At 44.0% G+C, this 22,120-nt stretch overlaps 1 protein-coding gene across 1 annotated transcript in view; it reads left to right on the plus strand.

Moving 5' to 3' along the window:
- Positions 1-22,120, plus strand: part of VGLL4 (vestigial like family member 4) — a 220,231-nt gene that overhangs the window by 82,883 nt on the left and 115,228 nt on the right. Inside the window, exon 2 of the mRNA XM_077452128.1 lies at positions 13,597-13,673. Coding sequence (XP_077308254.1) covers positions 13,610-13,673 — 64 coding nt within the window. The 5' untranslated portion in view covers positions 13,597-13,609. The remainder of the gene's footprint in view (positions 1-13,596; positions 13,674-22,120) is intronic.

The raw sequence follows: 22,120 nt of genomic DNA on the forward strand, positions 1-22,120 counted from the left end.
CATATATGAGCAAATGAGCCCTCCCCCAAGCAGCCTCTCCAGCATGCCCGGGGGGTCGCACTACATATTTTGTTTCCTTGTTGTGGGGTTATGTACCATCTTGTAAAAAGTTTGTATGACATCTCTCGTGTTTGTGAGTCTACGGCAACCGAGTAGGTACGTCTAATTATCTTATTTCTATGATAATCGTTACTTAAGGACCCGATTTCACTTTCCCATTTTTCTAGACAGGGGGGGTAATTTTGCTCTATTCTTTCTATTAGGATTTTATAAAGTTTTGAGATCCTTTTTTCGAGGCACTGACGGTTCACTAATAGCTTCTCCAGTGGTCTAAGTTGTTCCTTACCCCGTAGTGGCTGTGGTAGAGACTGAATAAAATAATATAATTGATGATATCTCCATTTATCTAATGGTTTGTGACCCCATTTCCCTATAATTTCCTCGTATGTGCACATCCTATTTCCTTCCATCACCTCCTGTAATTTAATGTTATTTTTCTTAACCCATCTACTATAATATAAGTATTCCTCTTGCCCTGGGGTAAAAAATTTAGTGTCCAATAGTGGCATTAGTGGTGAGTTATGTCCCCAGTTATGTCTCTTATTTATTGTGTCCCATATCTGAAGTAAATTTTTTGTCAGTGTGTTTGTGCTATGGCCTAATTCTCTATGTTTTGCAGGTATCCATACTATTTCCCCTAATTCCCTACTACTTAACTTAATTTCTAATTCAACCCAATCCTTTCCCTTTTTATTGTGTATCCAATCCGGGATTCGTGAAATTGCTATGGCCTCATAATACTTTTTAAAATCCGGCATTGCCAACCCTCCCCTGTCTTTACTTCTTATCAGGGTGTTCAGTGCCACCCTCGCCGCTTTTTTTTTCCATATAAACCTATTAATCAAAGTTTTTAATTTTATTTAAATAAGCCTGTGGTAACACTATTGGGATCATTTGGCACGTATAGGTGAAGATTGGTAAAATAAACATTTTGACTACGTTTATTCTACCTGTCCATGATAGAGCTTTATATTGACACCTTTCCAAATGTTGTTTAATTTTATTTACTATGGGCATATAGTTGGCCTCAAACAGATCACTCATCTTTGCTGTCAACCTTATTCCCAAATAGGCCAATTCCCTCCCACACCATCTAAAGGGAAATTTAGATTGGAGGATGTTTTGCTCTATTATTGGCGTATTTAAATTCAAAATTTCCGATTTAGATATATTAACCTTGAAATTAGAGACCTTCCCATATTTTAATAATTCTTCCATTATTGCTGGTATAGAAGCCCCAGGATTAGAAACATAGAGCAAAAGATCGTCCGCAAACGCAGCGACCTTGAACTCTCTCTCGGCCGCCAATATCCCATGAATGTTCCGATTTTTTCTAATGGCCATCAGCAGGGGTTCAAGCGACAATATAAATAATAATGGGGATAGCGGGCAGCCCTGTCTTGTCCCATTGAGCAACTCAAGGGGGCGAGACAGGGCTCCGTTTATTCTTATTTTTGCTTTCGGGTGGGTGTATAGGGCTTCTATCCAGCCCCTCATCCTCTCCCCTAATCCATACCTTTCCAGCACTTCAAACAGGAACCCCCACCCCACTCTGTCAAATGCCTTTTCCGCATCTATTGACATGAGTACCGTGGGGGCCCCCCGTCTTACCGCTTCTTGGCATAACATGATGGTCTTTAGTGTGTTATCCCGACCCTCCCTCCCTTCAATAAATCCAACCTGATCCCGCAGGATCCACTCCGACACGTGCGGTCCTAATCTTTCAGCAATAATTTTTGCAAACAGTTTGATGTCTGAGTTTAGCAAGGAAATTGGCCTATAGCTCTCCACTGCCGTTGGGTCCTTTCCCTCTTTGAGGATCAGGACCACATGCGTCAAAAGTGTTTCCTCGCGGGATTCTCCGCCCTTCCCTACTGCGTTAAAATAATCACATAGTTTTGGGACTAGCTGTTTTTGGAATTGCTTATAGTATGAGATCGGGAAACCATCGGGCCCCGGCAAGCCTCCCTTAGCTGTATTTTTAATCGCCCTCTCAACTTCCCCTCTTGATATTGGGGCTTCTAGTGCATCCATTTCTATTTGCTTGGCCCTGGGGATATCTATCTGATTTAAATAATCTTTTATTTCCTCCCCTGCTCGATTCTCTACCTTATCCTGTCGCCCGATGTTATAAAGGCCCCTATAATATGAAAAAAATGTATTCATAATATCATCTGGCATATTTTGTATGTCCCCCTCAGCGTTTCTTACTTTTGGGATAAAAGTTCTATTTTTCTTTTCCTTCACTCTCCTCGCCAACCATTTACCTGATTTATTCCCCCATTGGTACCTTTCTCTTCCCAGAATATGGTAGGCCGTTCTTCTATCCTGCTCCAAGCACTCATCTAGCTCTCGCTTTTTAGTTATTAAATCTTGGGTGTCCCGAAGCCCCCATGGTCTCCCCATCTGTTCCAATCTCTGAATTTCCTCATATAATAGGGTTTTCCTCCTCTCCCTCTCTCTCTTTTTCCCTGCGCCAATCCCTATTAGTACCCCTCTTATAACTGCCTTATGCGCTTCCCATAATACAGGGCTAGAGGTTTCCGGTGTGTCGTTCAGATTAAAAAATTGTGTAATCTCATGCTCGATCCTGTCTACTGTATCTTTATCCTGTAATAGGGATTCATTCAATCTCCAATTTATCCCCGGTCCCAGATCCCCCCCGATCTCCAGCTGGATCAGCACAGGTGCATGGTCTGAAACTGTTCTTATCTTTATTTCAGCCTTCTTAAGTGCCCTTAAAAGTGAATGTTCCAGAAAAATATAATCTATTCGGGAGAAAGAACCATGGACCGAGGACAAACATGTATAATCCCTATCTTTTGGATGCAGTGTTCGCCAGGTATCGTATAGTTGACATGCCGTTAACGCCCTTAGGAGCATTTTCTGTTTGTGCTCAGATATCCTAGGGCCCGCCCCTGTAGTATCTATTTTAGGGTTCATACTCCAGTTGAAATCCCCCGCCAGGATTAATTTCCCTTCTTTAAAATCTTCTATTTTATTTAATACTTTCTTCAGGAATCTATCCGTATTCTTGTTTGGGGCATAGATATTGACAATTGTACATTTAACATTCAACAGCCTGCCTTTTAGGCACAGGTAACGACCCTCCGGATCCACTAGACGTTCTTCTAGGTTAAACCTCATTGTGCTACTAAACCCTATCGCAACCCCTCTCGCGTAAGGGGATGGGGAATCCCCATAAAACCACACCGGAAAATTAGCCGAATTCAATCTAACCCCAGAAGTGCATGTTATATGCGTCTCTTGAAGGCATACTATATTAGCTTCCATGTACTGCAGTTCGTCATTTATCCTATATCTTTTCCTTTTTGAATTTAACCCCCTTACATTATAAGTGATAACATTAAGGACTACCATAGCTCTCTACACGGGGTAATACCCCCTCTTTCTTCTGCCTTTCCCTTTTTTTTTTTTTTTTTTTTTTTTTTTTTCCCTTCTTTCCCTTCAACTTCGCTTTCCATTTTCCTTTCCTTCTTGAAGCGTCTAGTGGATCCAGTGGTACCTGTCCCCCTTAACCCCATGGGAGGACCGAGTGAGAGCCCCAAAAAGCCACCCAAACCCCCCTCCCACCCTCTCCCTCCCTCCCCCCTATCCCTTCCCTACCTCCCCCTTGTCCTATAACGGAACGTCTTATGAGACTGGGTAGGACACCCCCCTTCCCGTTAAGCCCATGGCACTGGTGGGCCGATATTTGTGTTCGCCGCACCCCCATAGTATCCCTAGGGCTCGTACCCTTATCCGCCCGTCCCCCCCCCCCACCCTCCCTCCCCCCCCTCCCGCACTCCTCAGCTCCCAGCGCTGCCCATACCCTCAGCTCATTTCCAGTATTCCAGTATTCTACTTTCATCTCCTACTGCTCGGCCCATCCTGCCATTTCCTCCCCTGGGTGCTATTCCCCTGACCCCCTAATACATCCTCCCAGCCCCATTCAATCTTTGGGGCAGGGTGTATACCTAACTGATCACAAAAATCTGGGAGGTCTTCTGGGAAGCGTAGAACTGCAGATCGTCCCTCTTTCTTCCCTATGAGACATGCTGGGAATCCCCATTGATATGGGATATCCGCCGCTCTCAATAATTCCGTGAGTGGTTTTAAACATCTTCTTCTTCCCAATGTCTCCCCCGCTAAGTCAGAATAGATCTGCAGTTCCGTGCCCCCATGGACCACCCCAGACTGCATTCTCACTCTTCCCATTACCTGCATTTTTTCTGCTACATTGTGAAATCGCACTATAACGTCTCGCGGTGCTTCTGATCTAATCCCCCGGGGGCGTGTCATTCTATGTATTCTATCAATTTTCAATGGGGCTGTAGCTTCCTTATCCACTAGAGGGCCAAAAATCTGTTGAGCTATCTCTCCCAGGGCGGAACCGCTATATGACTCCGGGAGGCCCTTTATCCGTATGTTCTTCCTCCTACTTCTATTTTCTTGATCCTCCAACTTATATCTAATTGATCTATTTGACCTACGGAGGGCTGTTATCTGTTCTACAATTCCGTCTATCTTACGCTCTTGGTTCTCAACTCTATTTTCTATCTCCTCCACTCTCCCTAAAACCAAGCCTATATCGCTTCTTATTGTTGCGATATCCGCCCTTAGAGAGACCTCCATTCTCGAGAACATCTCAGAGAGCATCTCCCTAATTTGTGGGGACTGGGGGATTTCTTTATGACTATCCGAGACCATTTCTTCTGCCTCTCTATTACCCATCCCCACCGCTCCCTGGGGATTATTTTGGACTACTCCTTCATTTTGTGGGTTTACTCCGCTTTTTTTTTTTAACCTCACTTAACTTTATGGTAGGGTTTTTTACCCCCCTACCCTCTTCCCCCTTCTGTCTGTTTGGGCCCGAGCGGGATGGTTTTTCTATTCTAGGGCTACCGATCTCTTCATCCTCTCTGATACTAGAATTTGCAGCCATGTATTTTTGGATTCCAACCGGGCTTGCCGCCGGGGTGATCGTCTTATTTGCCTTACCTGCCTTTCCCTTCATTTTGGCCAGACCCGGGTCCACCTCTCACTATCTATCGATCGCCAAGTTATTCTCTTTACTGTTTTCCCCCTCTTCCTTCTTTCCCTCCCCCCTATCTCCACCCTGATCTAGTATACCTAATATACCTCTCTCCCAGGCCTTGAGAGATATCCCAGGGGGCTAATACCACCCTCAATGATGAACAATTAAATCAGAGATATCAAGAGCAGAAAAAAAAACCATAGGGGCAAAAAAGGAAGAAAAAAAAAAAAAAAAAACAGAAAGGATGGAAGCTAGTTCAAATGCTTTCCACCTCGCCGGTAGGTCATCTGTCCAAGCTCATACCGTATATCTCCTTGAGTTACCTAAAGCGACCCAAACTAGGCAGTGGAGAGATATTAACATTAATATTATTATAGCTGTTATAATAAGTACATCTATACTGGTAGTAAGTTATCCCACCCAAAAATCGAAAAGCAGGGAATGGTATCGAATAACTTCAGACCTTTAACTGTTGACTGGGAAGGTACAAAACCGACCCACTACAGTAAAAGATTTTAAATGCCCTTTCCAGCTTTTCCCGCCAGAAAGATTCTAACATCAGATATTAAACATTAAGATGCATCCAATGGCTACTGTTCAGTACAATCTTCCCCCTTTTGGTTATGTACGTATCTGTTCAGCTATTCTTTATGTTTCAGGAAGAAAAAAGGGGGGGGTTTTAGCAGATAGAGCAGGTTCAGCAGCAAGCAAATTATAACTTTTCCTCTTCTCATCTCTTATCTCTTCCCCCTCTCCAAGTACTCTTAGAGCCTAATTAATGCAGGTTTGAAGTGTACAGGGGAATACTGTCCTTCGGGGGTCCACGTTCCAAAACAGCCTTCTTGTTCCATAGAGGAGGGGGGGGGGGGGATAAACAAATAAGCCAAAGCTATAACCAGGGGGGTATCTCCCTGTCTGGTATGCTGTCCTTATATCTCATACGTTTTTTAAACCGCTACTCCACAGCTCCAGCAGAAGTTGCGGAGCATAATACCAGTCACTGTTGATTTTCATTCAGGGATTATTGTTATTACTTCAACACTGAATAGGTGTAGAACGGTCCATAATCTCCCCACTGTTTACTATGAGGGGGCCCGCAGCACATATACGATCTCAGAGCTTCACCAATATAACAAGTTCCTCAATATCACCAAGCAAAGATATTGTACAGCTGTCTTAGCCCTCACAGGCTGATACGCTTACCACCTCCCTGGTGCAGCCCTGAGGAGTTAGTCCCGGCGTCCCGGCATCAGCATTGACCTCCTAAGGCTCTCTTTCATCCCAGAGCAGCTTGGTGTAGCGAGGGTCAGCGAGGGTGTTAAAGCACGGAGAATCAGCCAGCCTATGCAGCGTTAGCAGCGGACGGTGAGCGGTGGGATCCTACCCGATCATCTTGGTATGGCCCCAGCATCTGTGCCTGCTTCCCGGTCCGGTCCGCTCGTTTTCTCCGTCCAGATGGTATCCCTTCCAGAGACCGTATCGCCGATGTCAGCGGCCCGGTCTGTTCGTGCGGTCTGAGAGGCTGAGGAGTACGCCGCGCTCCATGCGGCGTGAGGTGGAGGGTAGCGAGGGAGAGCAGGGGGGACACGGAGGAACGAGCTCCACGGCCACGCCCCCTACGTCATGACGCTGCCTCCTGACCATTATTCCTTGCACAGAGGGATTGTTTTGTAGAGCGACGGCTAAACGTTCCATTGTGAGAACATATAGGAGAGGGGACAGGGCATCCTTATGTTCCATTATAGATGGAGAATGCTGGCGACAGAGCTGTTCAGTCTAATCCTAGCAGATGGAGAGGAGTAGAGCATCATTATTCTTGAGATCATGTGAGCTCCCAAGTGTCTGTTGTAAAGACAGCTGGAGGAATTGCCAATCCACTCCGTTAAATGCTTTCTCTGCCCAAACCCATGATATTCCTTTATGCCTCTTAACGACCGATGCAAAGTTGAATAAAAGGGTTTTTAGGGTGTTATCCCTTGCTTCACGGTCACTCGCAAATACCACTTGATCTAAGTGGATCAGACTGGGCTACAATGGTTTTATTCTGTTGGCCAACACGTTGGCGAAGATCTTCATATATTGGCCTATAATTTGTGCATAGTCGGGTACTTCTCAGTTTTTAGGATGAGGAATTAATGAGTTTCAAGTGTTTGTGGAGGGAACGCTGAGCAGAGTTGAAAACTTTAGTAAGGAAGGGTGTAAGAAGGGGAGAAAATTGTTTATGAAACTTGGGAGTTAAGCTGTCCAGCCCTGGGCTCTTGCCAGTTGGTGTACTTGCAATGGCTCTCGCAACTTCATCTACCACAATATGTTTTTCAAGTTCGTTAACTGCTTCCTCGTCCAAAGTGGGGAGTGTAATTTCCATGACCTGGAACTTGTCCTCCTGAAGTAGAGGGGGAACCTGCCGACTGAGCCACACGTATGTTGTACAGATATTTGTAAAAATCCCTGAACTCATCTTGGGTGAGAAGTTTCTGAGCTTTTGAATTGCAGCCACTAGTGTTCCTTTTTCAGGCGATTTCCTAATTGAATAAAGGTTCCATGCAACACTGCCTTTAGTGGCTCTCATTGGATGGGAAACATGGTATCTTGTGCATGGTTCCCAAAAAAGTTAGATTGTCTTCGCTACACGTGTAACACAGTCTGAATTTGCCAGCAACGAGTCATTCAAGCGCCACCGGTGTGGAGGGGTGTTAGAACGTCAAGTATATAGGGGAATGGTCAGACCAGATCATAGCCTCAGGAGACCAATCAAGACAGCTGTGGGTCACTCAAGAGTTAGTCAATGAGACTATAGGTCTGATGTAACTGAAAAAAGTGTGTGTGTAGTTATGAGACTTGGGGTACAATACCCCCCCCCCCCCCCAAAACCTCTACAAGGTGCAGGTCATATGTGCGTTTCAAAGCCCTCAATTTGGGGAATGAAATACATGACCATAAGGTGAAGGAGTCAAATAGTGCCTCCAGAGGGGTATTAAAATCCCCACCCAGGATGAGCTTGCCCTCCATGAACTCAAAATCCTCAGATACTGCAAAGCTGATGGAACTTGGTTGCTATTCGGTAGGTAAATGTTAGCTACTGTAAATTCAACTCCCCACAGTGAAAATTTCACAAATACATGCCTTCCCTGAGGGTCAGATGGTCAAGCAATTCAATGGGGAGTGCTTTTGTGAAAAAACGGTGGATACTCCCTTTTTCTGGGATGGATTAGTACTATGGGACCATCTGTTGCAATATCTGTTGGAACAAGGAGTGAAGGCAGATTGAAAGCGTGTAACTTGACTTGGCTCTTGTGCATTTGATATAGGATTTCCCTTGCTTAGATGCTACATTAAGTACATTTTACATTTGTATGACCATAGTTTAAGTTGAGGCTGAGAACACTGTATGGGCCATAGAGCAAAAAGAAAAATTGAAAGCTCAAGAAAGGGGGGGGGGGGGCAGAGAGAGAGAGGGGGGGAGAGAGAGAAACAAAAGGGGAATGTGAAGGAGTTGAAAGGCAGAGTGGAGGAAGACTAAACGGGACACCTGAGAGAGGTGTCTCAAAACAGAACCTAAGGTGTCTGCTATAGCAAGACACACCATGAAATATCACGTGTTGGGCACAAATCGTGCCAATCCTGTTTAGGGAGAGAGGTCGGAGTCGGGAGGACTGAGTTGTGAAACCTACAAAATAGCAGGCATAGACAATGTATCTGCAACACACCCATCTATCGTAATATATTGATTACCAAAGATTTTAGGTTGCAAAAGAACAACCGCATATACTTTTTCAAACTGAAAAAAAAAAAACCTGAATGCCCATGTTCAGTCAGCTATCATCACGACCAGTAATGTGCATTATAAGCATTTAAAAAATGAGGTGACATTGAGGAAGTCAACTAGTTCTATGGAACAGGGTCAGTTAGGCCTAGGACTGAGAGGAGATCAAGAAGGCGGCTTCCAGGGGACTCAAGTCAGTCAGCATATTCACTGGCCCAAAAGAACAGGAAAGGTGCATTGGCGGCTACTGGGACTATCCCAGGAACTTAATGGTGGGCTCCATTTTGGCTCGGACTGCATCCCAATTAGGAGAATCCATAAGGTACTGGACAATTGGATGATAGGAAGGTTTCTAGAGGAAATGATGCTCAGAATATTAATTTCAGTTTCTGTATAGCCAATGCATGGGGAAAGTATACGGCTAGGGCCAGGACGGTTGGCTGTCAAATGGAGCCCCTAAGCATTAATAAAGAGCAGCAACATTGTCAGCATCTTATCTACAGCCCTGTTGGGTGCATCAGCCTCAGAGGCAATGGAAAAACACCTGATCACATCAAATTATCTATACAGTCCCTATGAGATGCATGGTAGAAAAAAAGTGCCAAGACAAACTTTGCTAAGTTCCATATTGAAAAGTGTAAACCCACTGTAAAAAAATTGTCTTCTAGTAACATTGGTTACCTTGTTCTAGGACCATAAGAAGCAGATCCAGATCTTGGACATCTGCTATGTTGCAGGAGAGGGCCTGTGATTCTTTGATGGTCCTCTGGAAGGTCTAGCCAATTTGAAATGCTGATAGGGTCTTGTACAAAGATGAAGGCAGGAAGTTGGTCAGGATCCTACAAAACTAACTTCTAAATGTCATCTCGGGTTACTTTGATGCTGAAAGGATGGCCCCAAGTGTAAGTAGCCCCAGTTTGACGCATAAAATCCAACAGCAGACGGACCACCTGTCTTGTGTATAAGGTGTCGTGGGAGAGCTCCGGATCAAGGTGTATTTTATATCGGAATCCGCAGGACTCAAATGCCAGGCCTTCTCTTCCTTTTTAGTGTATAGTAATGGACCCGGCGTAGGACATTGCGAGGGTGGTCACTGCTGTCTGCCCCCCCATGCTTCCCACTCTATGCACTCTGTTTAGTTTAATAGGGGATGTAACATCCCTACCCAGGACCTGGTTGAGGATAGGTGACAGTGGGTTTTAGATCAGTACCTGAGGTTGCTTCCAGCACTCCTTGCAACCTAATGTTGTTCTGTGGCTCCTGTTTTCACTGTCCTCCTATGTGGAGGTGGTGCTGCCACAAACAGGAGAGATGTGTCATGGTTGCAGATTTGAGGGCCACAATACGAGCCATATGGTCATCATAGGTAGTTACCAGAGCGCATATAGCAGTTGCTGTTGTTGAAACCTGGTGTTGGAGGGCTTGTAATGCTACATGGAGGGAGGCTTCCATCTTGGATGCCCAGGATTCCAAGTCTGCCCTAAATGTGGAGAGAAGGGCTGTGGTAATGGAGCCCGCTGATTTCACTCCCCAGCTCTACTGGGCCATCTCCAGTGGAACGGACAGGGCATAGGAGACCCAGTTACAGGGGCTAGAGGAGCCAAGAGCTCTTCTGCAGTGCCCCTGCACACAGGAGTCCATTTGAACCTGGGGAGGAGGTTTAGGCTTGCCGGGGTGCAACTGGCTGCACTGCCAGCTTGTCCTTCCCCGTGCAGGAGTCTAGCGAGGACGTACGGAGTAGGTAGTGCTGGATTGTACCCACCTGTAAGTCGGGGTGAGAGCGTGAAGAGGACATAGAAATTTCAGGTGTAGGTAACTGGGAACAAATCCTGTTAATTTTGGGAGAGCACAGCTCAGCAGCCCATGTCATGTTACTTATGGTAGTATCCACTCTACACGTAACTGGTGCTAGGATCGCTGTCCCTGCTTGTCACCACCACCACCATAGGATGCGATGGAGACGTGGTGCAATATTGTGGAGCAGCAAACTGCCAGCTGAAATTTTTTTTTTTTTTTTTTTTTTTTTTTTTTTTCTCCTGATGAGGATTATAGGTGTCAGCTGAACCTGCTGGGCAACTCTGATGGCAGTGCAGCAAATGATCCAGGTGCAGGGGGGGGTTAAGGAGGACTAGGAGCAGATCATACTCCACTATTCTGTATTAAAGGGTTCATGCAGACTGGCAACAAACACTTCTACTTAAATGCCAAAATGTGTACGTTTGTGAAACGCAGCATTTTTCCTGCAGTGCAATCTCCTCTCTAGAAAGTGCTGAATCCAAAGGAATAAAAAGGCAGGTCAGCCACATCCCCCACACTGCACCATTGAAGTAAATTGGAATCTGCTGACCTGCATTTCAAATGCAGGAAAACCATGCCTAAAGACCTTTTGAGAAAACGTTATTGGAGTCCTACTTTATTTAAAGTGCACTCACATGACGCACTTGCAGATCAATCGCTTAAAAATGACTCCAACAAAAATGGCTTCTTAGTCTCCTTATATTCTGCCTTGACTGCTAGTGCACCTTACTGAATGGCTGTAGACTTACCAAGTCTCATTTTAAGCCCAGGTTCACATCTGTGCGATTTGAAAAGTCAAAATTGCATAACAAGTTGTACCCCATTGCTGCCAACCTTTTTTTCATATCTTTGTGACCCTAAAAGGTTCCTGCACTACTTTTTTTTTTTTTTTTTTTTTTTTTTTTATTGCAGCTTGCATTGACTTCTGCTTTTAAAGTTGCAATAAAATCCAGGAACCAGAACCAGGGCTAAAGATGAAGGGTGAGCAAAAAAAAGACGCTATCAAGTTACCTCTGATGTGTGCCCCACTGGTGGTTGCTGCTTTCTTGAAAAAAATTGCTTACAATGCAGCCTCCTACAGTATTGTCATTGCTAAAGTTCTGACAGTCAGGAGCACAGCGAACACTGAGTTGGTGACCTGCTGTGAAACTTCTTTTAGAAAGCATCTTGTGTTTTCAAATACAAGGCCATCTGTGATTTGGCCAGGGAGCGCATGAATGTTACAATCTTCCCCCTTGTCTGATCACCCCCCCTTTATTTATTTATTTTTTGTACTTTTTGAAAAAAATAAAAAGGCATTTTCTGAATGGAGGGGCTGCAACACTTTGAATTCATGAACCTGCATTTAGACATGCACGTCAATTTTAAATGGAGTCTTTCAAACATGCAATGGGGTTGATTTACTAAAGCTGAAGTGCAAAATCTGATGCATATTAGCCAATTGGCTTCTAACTTTAGCTTGTTCAATTAAAGTACAAGTAAAGGTAAAACTTTCTTTCGTTTTGGATAGTGAAGGGGGGGTTGGAGCCCCTGACTATATTTTTATTGCTGTCTGTGCCCCCATTAAGGAGATTCACCCGCTTTGTCCTGTTTACAATGTATCATTGAAAAGTTTTGGGTTGCCTCCAGAAAAGTAATGGGTAATCTTCCAATGGGGGGTCCCCAGAAATTCATTTTTTTAATTTTGGAGATTTCCTCACTTCCTGTTTGGCTATGGACAGGAAGTGAGGCATTCTCCACAATGGGACCGATTAATGAAAGGGGGAAAAAATGCACTTTATTAGTAGCCACAAACCATCAATCCCTTAAGGATTGTACACATTGGCCTGTTCAATAGAAAACTGTGTATGACAGTGAGAGCACTGACTGGTCTAGAGGGGCTCCTCATCCTGCCCCGTGTCCTGAGCTGTGTCTCTCTGCTGGCCACAGCGGCAGAGAAAGCTGGGGGTGGAGGGGAGAGAGACCGGGTCATAGAAGATGCGGCGGAGCTGGCTTGAGGCTGGGAGGAGAGAGGACCAGCACCTAGAAGGCAGGGGGTTGGCTGCGCAGGAGCCCGTTTGCGATCTACCTGTCATCTGCAGGTGATCAACAGGTGGACCGCCCTCAACTGGTTGCCATCCCCCACTTTAGAGTCTTATGCTGGCAATAGATGGAGCGATTTCTCCCCCCCCCCCCACCATAACCATGAGGGGGGGGGAGAATGCCTCCTGTGGGGCAACTGTTTTCCTGGCAGGAGAAGCCATCTCGGCCGGGGGAACTTGTTGATCGCTGCTAGGCGGCTATAGTTGCAGGCAATAATTGCATACAAAATGTGACCTGCTGATTGTACCCAAGTTGATCGATCAAGTGGTTACAATCAGCCAGCCCATACATGGTTTGAATCTTGGACAGTCCCTGCTGAACTGGCCAAGATCAGAACCATTCTGGGACGGCTTTACCTGTACTTGTCCCTGCTCCTCCAAGCTTCTATTCTATTTATGTATTCTTAACACTAAAAAGCGCCTTCTATTCCTCTGCACTACTCCAAATTCCTTATTTCTGCTGTGATCAAACTTGCTGTTAGAGGGTAGCTGTTTTGTTATCCATGGTCCCATTGTATGGAGGAATGTAGCTACCCTCTCATTTGTTGCTGAGATGGATTATGGGAATTGTAGTGTGAAAGTGAAGGGGAGATCATGGAGCCAGAAAAATACAGTAAACCATCTTGGGGTCATGGAGTGGGGGGGGGGGGGTGTATGATCAATATTTGGTGTCTTTCAGCCCCAAAAGGAGGCCTAACACGGAAGAAAGCCAGAGGAACTTAAGTCCAAATTAACCTATTCTGTCTTACCTTAGATGGTTGGTGAATCATTTCTTTGTACAATACTTTTGTATTTATTGGTAACAATTTGCATCATGCTGCATTAAACTTGAACTTTATTTTGGTGTTTGTTTACAGGGTCTTCCTGGGAATGGAGACTCCATTGGACGTACTGTCAAGAGCGGCATCCTTGGTACATGCAGATGATGAAAAGCGTGAGTAGTAACATTAACCAGCATTAATTTTCTTATGACGTTTGACTTCTTCCCCAATCTTTTGTCGTCATGTAGGCACGCAACTTCTACCAGGAATGTGCGTGTGAATTACGTCCAAATGGTAGCAAGTTGCACTTTAAAGTGATTGTAAAGGTCTGTTCCCCCCCGAGGCCGATCCATCAATTGGATCAGATGCAGGTGCGGCCATTCTAACTAAGGGAAACCGGCAGTGGTGAAGGAATAGAAAAATTTGTGTGCAGGTAGACGCCAACATAAATAGAAGCTGCTGGTAACGCTACAACAGGACTAATCATAACAAACATAGTAACTGTTGCAGCGCTAAACGATGATAAAGCAACAAGTGTCCATAAAGCAAATCATAATAGACTTAATGGTAAAATTCTTTACGAATATCCAACTGGTGCGAGTGAAAAAAAATGCACGTTCTGATCACCTAAGTGCACATCCACCAAAGATTATGTAAAATGCCTTCTTACCAGAAATCTACACTGCAAATTTGAGTCTAAACAAGCGTAGTATGCAATCACAGAAGGTCCAATTGGCTCCCTCCACTATGCTGAAGGTGATGGTACAATCATGGCTGATGGTTACTAACGGGGCCTTCTTAAAAATATCCATCCTAAACCTTTTGTCCCTTTTTTCTGAACAGCTTAACCAATGATGCTGCATGAAGGGGACATATATTCTGTCCTTCATCAACCATATGCCAAAGTTGTAGGTTTCTTCCAGATTTTTCTTCCTGGGAGTGAAGAATTATGGGATGTAAAGGGACATAATGAAGTCAAAGAACTTGTTTTAGCCACTGGAAGTGCAAGGAAAGCCCCACAGGTGTCCGGAATCATGGCTTACCTAGTACTCAGTGGGAGAAAAAAAAGTGAAATAGAAAAAAACTGTTGGTAAGGGCTAGATTAAAGTACATTTGTTACGGAACAAAGCCGTTTTAGTTTAAACAAAAAAAAAAAAAAAAAAAAAAACTTTGTGTGTTCTGTCACTTAAAAAAACAAAACCTAATTGGGCCAGATTGGTTCAGACAAATGCTTACTGCTGGATGGTGTAATACACTGCAGTGGATTATGCTGTATACCAGCGCCTCAACCTTTTCAACACAGAGGAACCCTTGAAATAGTTCTCCGGTCTCAGGGAACCCCTGCTAAAAATCTGAAATCTACAACTGAGACATTAGTGTGATGGTCAGTGGGAAGAATTACCTCCTTACAGATAGTTAAAAAGATCAGTGGTATCAGTGGGAACTTATCTGAGAGGCAAAAATTGCCCAATGTTGAAGGAACCCCTAGCAAACTCTGGAGGAACCCTGGTTGAGAATCACTGCTGTATAGAGTAAGTTGAGGTCTTCCTTTCCAAGTCCTAGACACTTCCCTACTACGTCGGAAAATGGTCAAACCTATGGCTTTCCGACCATTCCCAAATAGCCTTGCATTTTTGTTATCAGGCAGTACATGGCTGAGTTGGGAGATTGTGATGTCTTCTGCCTTCCTCTTCACCTCAGCCAATCAGAAAACACCTTGTATTCATTGATTAAAAATACACTTTCTTAATGGCTGTAAGACTTGACATTTTTTTATTTAGTTTTTATCGAGTGTGGAGGAGTCGTGTGTACGATTCAGCTAAACTGGATTATTGGAGTAGGTCTTCACATTACATAAACTATGTTTGACATTAAGATGGCGCTGGTCCCCTCTTTGTGCATAGGACAGCCTCCACTTTTCTGGGAAGGCTTTTCACAAGATTTTGCAATCTGTTTAGCCAAAAAAGCATTTGTGGAGGTCAGATGGTGACTTTGGGTGGGAAGCCCTGGCTCACAATCTGTTTAAATTTTTCCCCAATGCATAAAATATAGGATCAAGGTTAGGGATTTTGTGAAGGCCATTCAAGTTACTACACACCAGACTTCCCAAACCTTTTACAAACCTGGCTTTTTGCACCAAAACGCAATACTTTGGAGGGGTTTCCATGCAATTTTGGCCCTATAGCATCATTTTTTGCTAAAATGTAGACTGCATTTAAATTGTACAGTTTGAATGTAACATGTATGGACCTCTTCATGGCCAAGTGCCATAAAAAAAAAATTACTGGTTTATCATGCTAATATGACCTGTATATAGTCCTTCATCCATTGAAGGCTTGTTGGGCCTTTTTAGTGGCCTTTCAGTGCAAGCCATGGCTAATATGTATTGGGCTCCTATATAATGAATTCCTCACATACTCCGTTTCCCAGCATTCTGTTGTGTGTTCCCACATGGACTGTGCATATTTACCGGTGTATATATTGGGTTCCCAAGGTCGTTACTAGATTTGTTTAAAATGTGTTTTTTTTTTTTTTTTTTTTTTTTTACGGCTGCACCTATGTCAACACCTGAACTTTCTGCTGACTTGTTTGCAGAGTCTGCTGTTTGCACACCTTATACAAATGGCATCACTCTTTCTGCAGACAAAATATTCTGGCAGCTAGAGCATTGTTTGCACTGTTAGAGAAGGGTTTATATGCAAAGGCCCTCGTTAACGGGCTTACAGCTTATTGACTTCAATTTGACCTTCACCCTCTTTCCCTAAATTCTTCACACATGCATGCAGCAGGAAAACGTATTGACTTGCATTTAACCTTCGCTCCATTTCCCTAACTGTATGTATGCTCGTATTCGCTAGCCACTTTATTAGGTACACCTTGCTAGTACCGGGTTGGATCCCCTTTTTTGCCCTACAGAACTGCCTTAATTCTTCATGGCATGGATTCAACAAGGTGTTGGAAACATTCCTCAGATTTTAGTCCAAATTGACTTGATGGCATCACACAGTTGCTGTAGATTTGTTGGCTGTGCATCCCTTCCACCACATCCCAAAGGAGCTCTATTGGATTGCAATCTGGTGAATGTGGGGGCCATTGGAGTACAGTGACCTCCTTGTCATGTTAAGGAAACCAGTAGTGAGATGTTTTCAGCTTTGTGACATGGTACATTATCTTGCTGGAAGTAGCAATCAGAAGATGGGTACACTGTAGTCATAAAGGGATGGACATGGTCAGCAATGATACTCGGGTAGGCTGTGGCATTTAAATAATTCTCAGTTGGTACTAAGGGGCCCAAGTGTACCCACATTACACCACCAGCCTGAAATATTGCTACAAGGCAATAAAAATATATATATTTTTTTTAAAACGGCGCTATTGACTATAAAAAGTTGCGCTAGATTGACCTGTGGGATGCTAACCAATAAAAATTAAACAGGTGCACTCACAGCTAGGAAGAAAATGTTGTATAAAAATGTGTTGGTAAATTAAAAAAATTTCAATCCAAAATGTTGGTGAATGAATCCACTGAGATTAACCTAGAATTAAGCAAAATATAGCAATCGGGCAGATACAAAAACAAAAAAAAAAAAAAAAGGCATCTGATAACGATTGTGACTGAACGAGAACGTGAACAACCTATGATCATGTGGTGAATGCTAAAATCCACCCAAAAAGATATTAAAAATAGTCCATGTGTGATAATGGTGACTATTAAAAACTAATCAAAAAATGGTCCATGCACAATATTAATCGCTCCTCCACAGTGATGATTAATACAGAAACTGAAGAGATAAAGTGCCTCCACCTGAGCACACGCTGCCACTTAAAGCGGGATTCCACTCTTCCACTTTTTTTTTTTTTTTTTTTTTTTTTTTTTTTCTTACCTGTCTCACTGGTGGGCGAGTGCTACCTTCGATTGGCATCCACGTCCGGCGTTTATTTGACCCCCGGCGCGACAAATCTTTTCCTCAGGATGACTTATAAAAACCTGCTCTGGCGTTTTCCATTTTAACTGTGGGCGTCTGAAGCCCACAGGCATTTACTTCCTGGTATATGATGACGTCTGGCTCCCAGCATGCTCCGCTCCATCTTGCACATGCTCAGTGAGAGCAGTGACAAGGAAAGAAAAACTTTCATTGTCCCCCATGGATTCTTGGGAAATTTCCCAGGGACCATTGCGAGGACAATAGCCACGCCTACTCCCACGGGAGGACAACCCGGAAGTCAGCTGAAACATCAGAAATAAAAGGTAAGTAAATAATTTTTTTTTTTTTTTCAGGGTTCGTTTAGGTAAGTATGCTATCTGTTGATTTTAATAACATGAACTTTAATTTTTAGGTACCAAACCACTTTATCAGATGGTTATGGTGCCTTATTACAGGGGACCACGGAGCGCAGATGGCTTTATAACCCAGCCTGTGCTTCTGGGACTAGTGCAACATGCGGTGACGTCGGCATGTCTCTGCTCCCTACGTGTTTTTGTCACAGGGCGTCTCGGGGTAAAAGGAGTGATGAAAACGTGTAGGGGGGACCACATGATCATAGGTTGTTCACTTTATTGTTCAGTCACAATCATCAGATGCTGTGCGTTGAAAAAAAATTAAAAAAAATAAAAAATGTTTTTGTATTTGTCTTATTGGTATATTTTGCTTTATTCTATGTTAAAGGGACAAAAGGTTTAGGATGGATATTTTTAGGAAGGCCCCGTTAGTAACCATCAGTGGATTCATTCACCATTATTTTGGATTTAAATTTTGTTAGTTTATTTACGATCGCATGTTATACATTTTCGTTCTAGCTGTGGGTGCACCTGTTTAATTTTTATTGGTTAATGTCCCACAGGTCAGTCTATCTAGCACAGCTTTGCTTTTTTATATATTGATACAAGGCAGGATGGATCCATACTTTCATGTCTACACCGAATTCTGACCCCAACAGCTGAATGTCGCAGCTGAAATAAAAAAACATTGCCTGGTCTGAGTCTCGATCTCCTATTGTCCAATTTTTGTGAGCCTGTGTGAATTGTAGCCTCAGTTTCTTGTTCTTGACAGGCATGGCACCTGGTGTGATCTGCTGCTGCTGTAGCTCATCTGCTTCAAAGTTTGATGTCTTGTGCATGTAGCATCGGCTCCTGAAGAGCATGCGCTATGTGTTTTGAAATTTAATGTTACACCTGAACTGCAGTTTGGTTTGGGTATAAGTATTATAAATTTTGACCTCTACATCAGTCTGACTGGACTATAGGATCTTCAGTATGGCCATAGGGGGCACTGTCTCTTCTGGTAGGTCTGGTTGGGTGCTTTTTAAGGTTACTTTCTCTCAGAGCCAGCCTAGTGGGAGTGTCACTCTTGGTGTGCTTTCTGGGAGAGGGTAATTAAGATGCGGATGTCACGTGGTTCCAGTCCATAAGTATGTTCTGACTCAATGGTCTTGGTCCCCCTGACCAGCCCCCAGGAAGACTGTGGCGCGGATCCACCTGACTTTGTCTCGGGGCTGGCTAGCCCGAGGCAAGGAAATTAAGGAAAGGATTCGGAGGTGGTCCGGTGCCGTCTCCGGTTGTGGAGAGGCCCAGCAACTTCGTAGCTATCCAGGGGTGGACTCTTCAGAAGGCCATGCAAGGGTTGGCTTCTTAGCAAGAGCTTGGTGAGGCTGAGGGACCTAAGCGAATCTAGTTTCGTGGGCATCGCCGAACCGGCTGAAAGATACTGGTACTACACAAGTGTTCTACAAGTATTCAAGTTTTTGTTCATGTTCTACAACAAAGTCTGTGGCAGAGACTTATTCCTCCATGTTCTACCCCAAAGTCTGTGGCAGAGGCTTGTTCCTGATTTAAGCACCCTGTTGGCTGCTAGGCCTTGTGAGAGAGGGACTATCCAACTTGCGTGAACATCCAGCTGTGAATGGCTATTCTCTGGATTCAGTCCAAGTGAGAAAGTTCTTTTATTGACTTTGACACTAAGAGTACCTGAACTTTTCTCCTAACCCTCGGATCCTATATTGAGAGACGGTTCGTTAACTACGTTTGTGCAAATAAAAATCCCTTTAAGCAGATCTGTTGTCAGTCTCTAAAGTTTCTGGGCCATCTACCACGGGAACCCCTAGACACACGTAAATTGAGGTGAAGGTGACGGTAAGCCCAATCAAACCAGCGGCTCCTTCGGGGGCTAGTGCTACATGCCTTTTAAGAAGGTATTCTGCATACCTTGGTTGTAACAAGTGGTTATTTGAGTTATTGTGGCCTTTCTATCATCTGAAACCAGTCTGCCCGCTCTGACCTCAGCAAGGCATTTTCATCCACACAACCGCCACTCTCTGGATTATTATTATTCATTTTTTTTTTTTTTTTTTTTTTTTTTTTGGACCATTCTCTAAATACTAGAGATAGTTGTGCTTGAAAATCCCAGTAGATCAGCAGTTTTTGAAATACTCAGGCCAGACCAGTATTGGGACACCTGCCTGCACATGAAAAATGGTATCCCAGTCTTATGCCGCATACACACGGCTGGATTTGACGGACTTTAAAGCGAAGGTCCGCCAGACTTTCAAACGAACAGACTTGGCCACACACTATCACTCCAAAAGTCCAACGGATTCGATCGTGATGACGTAGAGTAAGGAAGTTCATAGCCAGTAGCCAATAGCTGCCCTAGCGTTCGGTTTTAGTCCATCAGACTAGCACACAGACTGGATTATCTGCTAAATGCCGAGTCCTGCGGACAAATTTGAAGCCAGTCTTTTTTCTAGGTCCGCCGGACTTTTGGGAAGAAAAAGTCAGCTGGAGCCCACACACTATTGAACTGTCTGAGGGACTCTGGTCTGCCGGAAAGTCCACTTGTGTGTATGCGGCATAAGTCCGTAGGGTTCAATATTGAGTTGGCCCACCCTTTGCAGCTATAACCGCTTCAACTCTTCTGGGAAGGCCGTCCACAAGGTTTAGGAGTGTCTATGGGAATATTTGACCACTCTTCCAGAAACGCATTTGTGAGGTCAGGCACTGATGGCTGAGAAGGCCTGGCTCAGTCTCCGGTCTAATTCATCCTAAAGGTGCTCTATGGGGTTGAGGTCAGGACTGTGTGCAGGCCAGTCAAGTTCCTCCACCTCAAACTTGCTCATCCATGTCTCTATGGACCTTGTGGTATAAACTGAGCGGACACTGACCGAGACTGATCTGCTCTATGGGTGGCCAATGGTAAACGGACTGCGCTGCCCATTTACACCTTACTGTGTCCGATCTGTCTACATGGAGGAGGATGGATTCCAGTGTGGGTTTTTTTTTTTTTTCCTGAGGTAAGCAAATAAAAGTCCCTTTACACAATGGCCAGTCCATATGGATGAATGTCCTGTTCGATTAGGTCTGCTTTAAAAAGACAGGCGGACTTGGTTGGAAGGGGCCTAAAGCCAATGGTTTTTACTGTTTTATTTGTTTTTTGTTTTTTTCTCACAAACTGCTTCAGGATCTTCTGTTTCTGCAAGGGTTCATATGGGTGGGTGCACCTGTGAAAGTCACTCGTAAAGTGCCGGCTATGCTGGCCTTTTTGTCCTGTGTTCATCCATAAGGCCTGGTTCACACTGGTGCGATGTACGCTCCGACTTTGGGAGCACATGTTGCATTACCTTTACAAATCAATGGTTTCCTATGGGAGCCATCTTAACTGGTCTGACTTTAGAAAAGGTTCCTGCACTACTTTGGTCCATTTTTTCAGCCTATTCAGTATCATTGAAGTCTGATCCTCTTCCTAACCATCGGACTTGTGACATCCGACATGGTGATTGCAGCAGCAGGAAAATTTGTCACACTGGGATTGTTTTGATTTGTCAAAGGACAAACCGGATTATCTCAAAGTCAGAGCAAAATCTTATCCTGTTCATTCAAGTCGGGGGGGGAGGAGGACTTGCGTCACAGGGACAGTCGTGTTTGTACCAGTGTGAGCCCGGCCTTAAAGACGTACTATTGGTTCCCTCAATGAAAAGTACTCTGAGGATGGATGAATGAAAAGTCCACCTCCTCCAATCACTGAATACTTTTCATGGTAAGTATTGTCCCTGGTGCTGTTTTTAAAATCAAGTCCCTTGACCTCCAGAACACTTGCCTTCCCATGACGAGGCTTTTTTTTTTTTTTTGCGATGCAGTACTGCGTTAATTTTAAATTGAGTGGTCATGCGACACCGTATCCAAACAAAACACATGTCCCCCCACTCCCTCTTACAAATAGAGCTTTCTTTTGGTTGTACTTTATCACCACTGCAGTTTTATTTTTTGCGCTATAAACATAGACCAGTTTAAAAAAAAGAAATTCCATACTTTCTGCTATAAAAACGTATCCAATAAAAGAAAACTAAGACCATCAAACTTCATCAATTTAGGCCAAAATGTTTTCTGCTACATATTTTTGGTAAAATCGCAATAAGCGTATATTGCGCAAACCAAAAGTTATAGCATCTATGGGATATTTTTTATTTTACTAGTAGTGGTGGCAAACGGCATCTTATAGCAGGACTGCGATTTTTTGCAGAGGACGGTCGGGACACTAACATGACACTTTGGGAACCAGTGACACTAATGCAGTGATCAGTGCTAAAAATATGCGCTGTCACTGCTAACTGGACCTGGAGTCCACTC

Source organism: Lithobates pipiens, unplaced genomic scaffold (assembly GCF_037356315.1).
Source record: "Lithobates pipiens isolate NorthernLeopardFrog02 unplaced genomic scaffold, aLitPip1_a1.2 Scaffold_23, whole genome shotgun sequence".
NCBI classification, from domain to species: domain Eukaryota; kingdom Metazoa; phylum Chordata; class Amphibia; order Anura; family Ranidae; genus Lithobates; species Lithobates pipiens.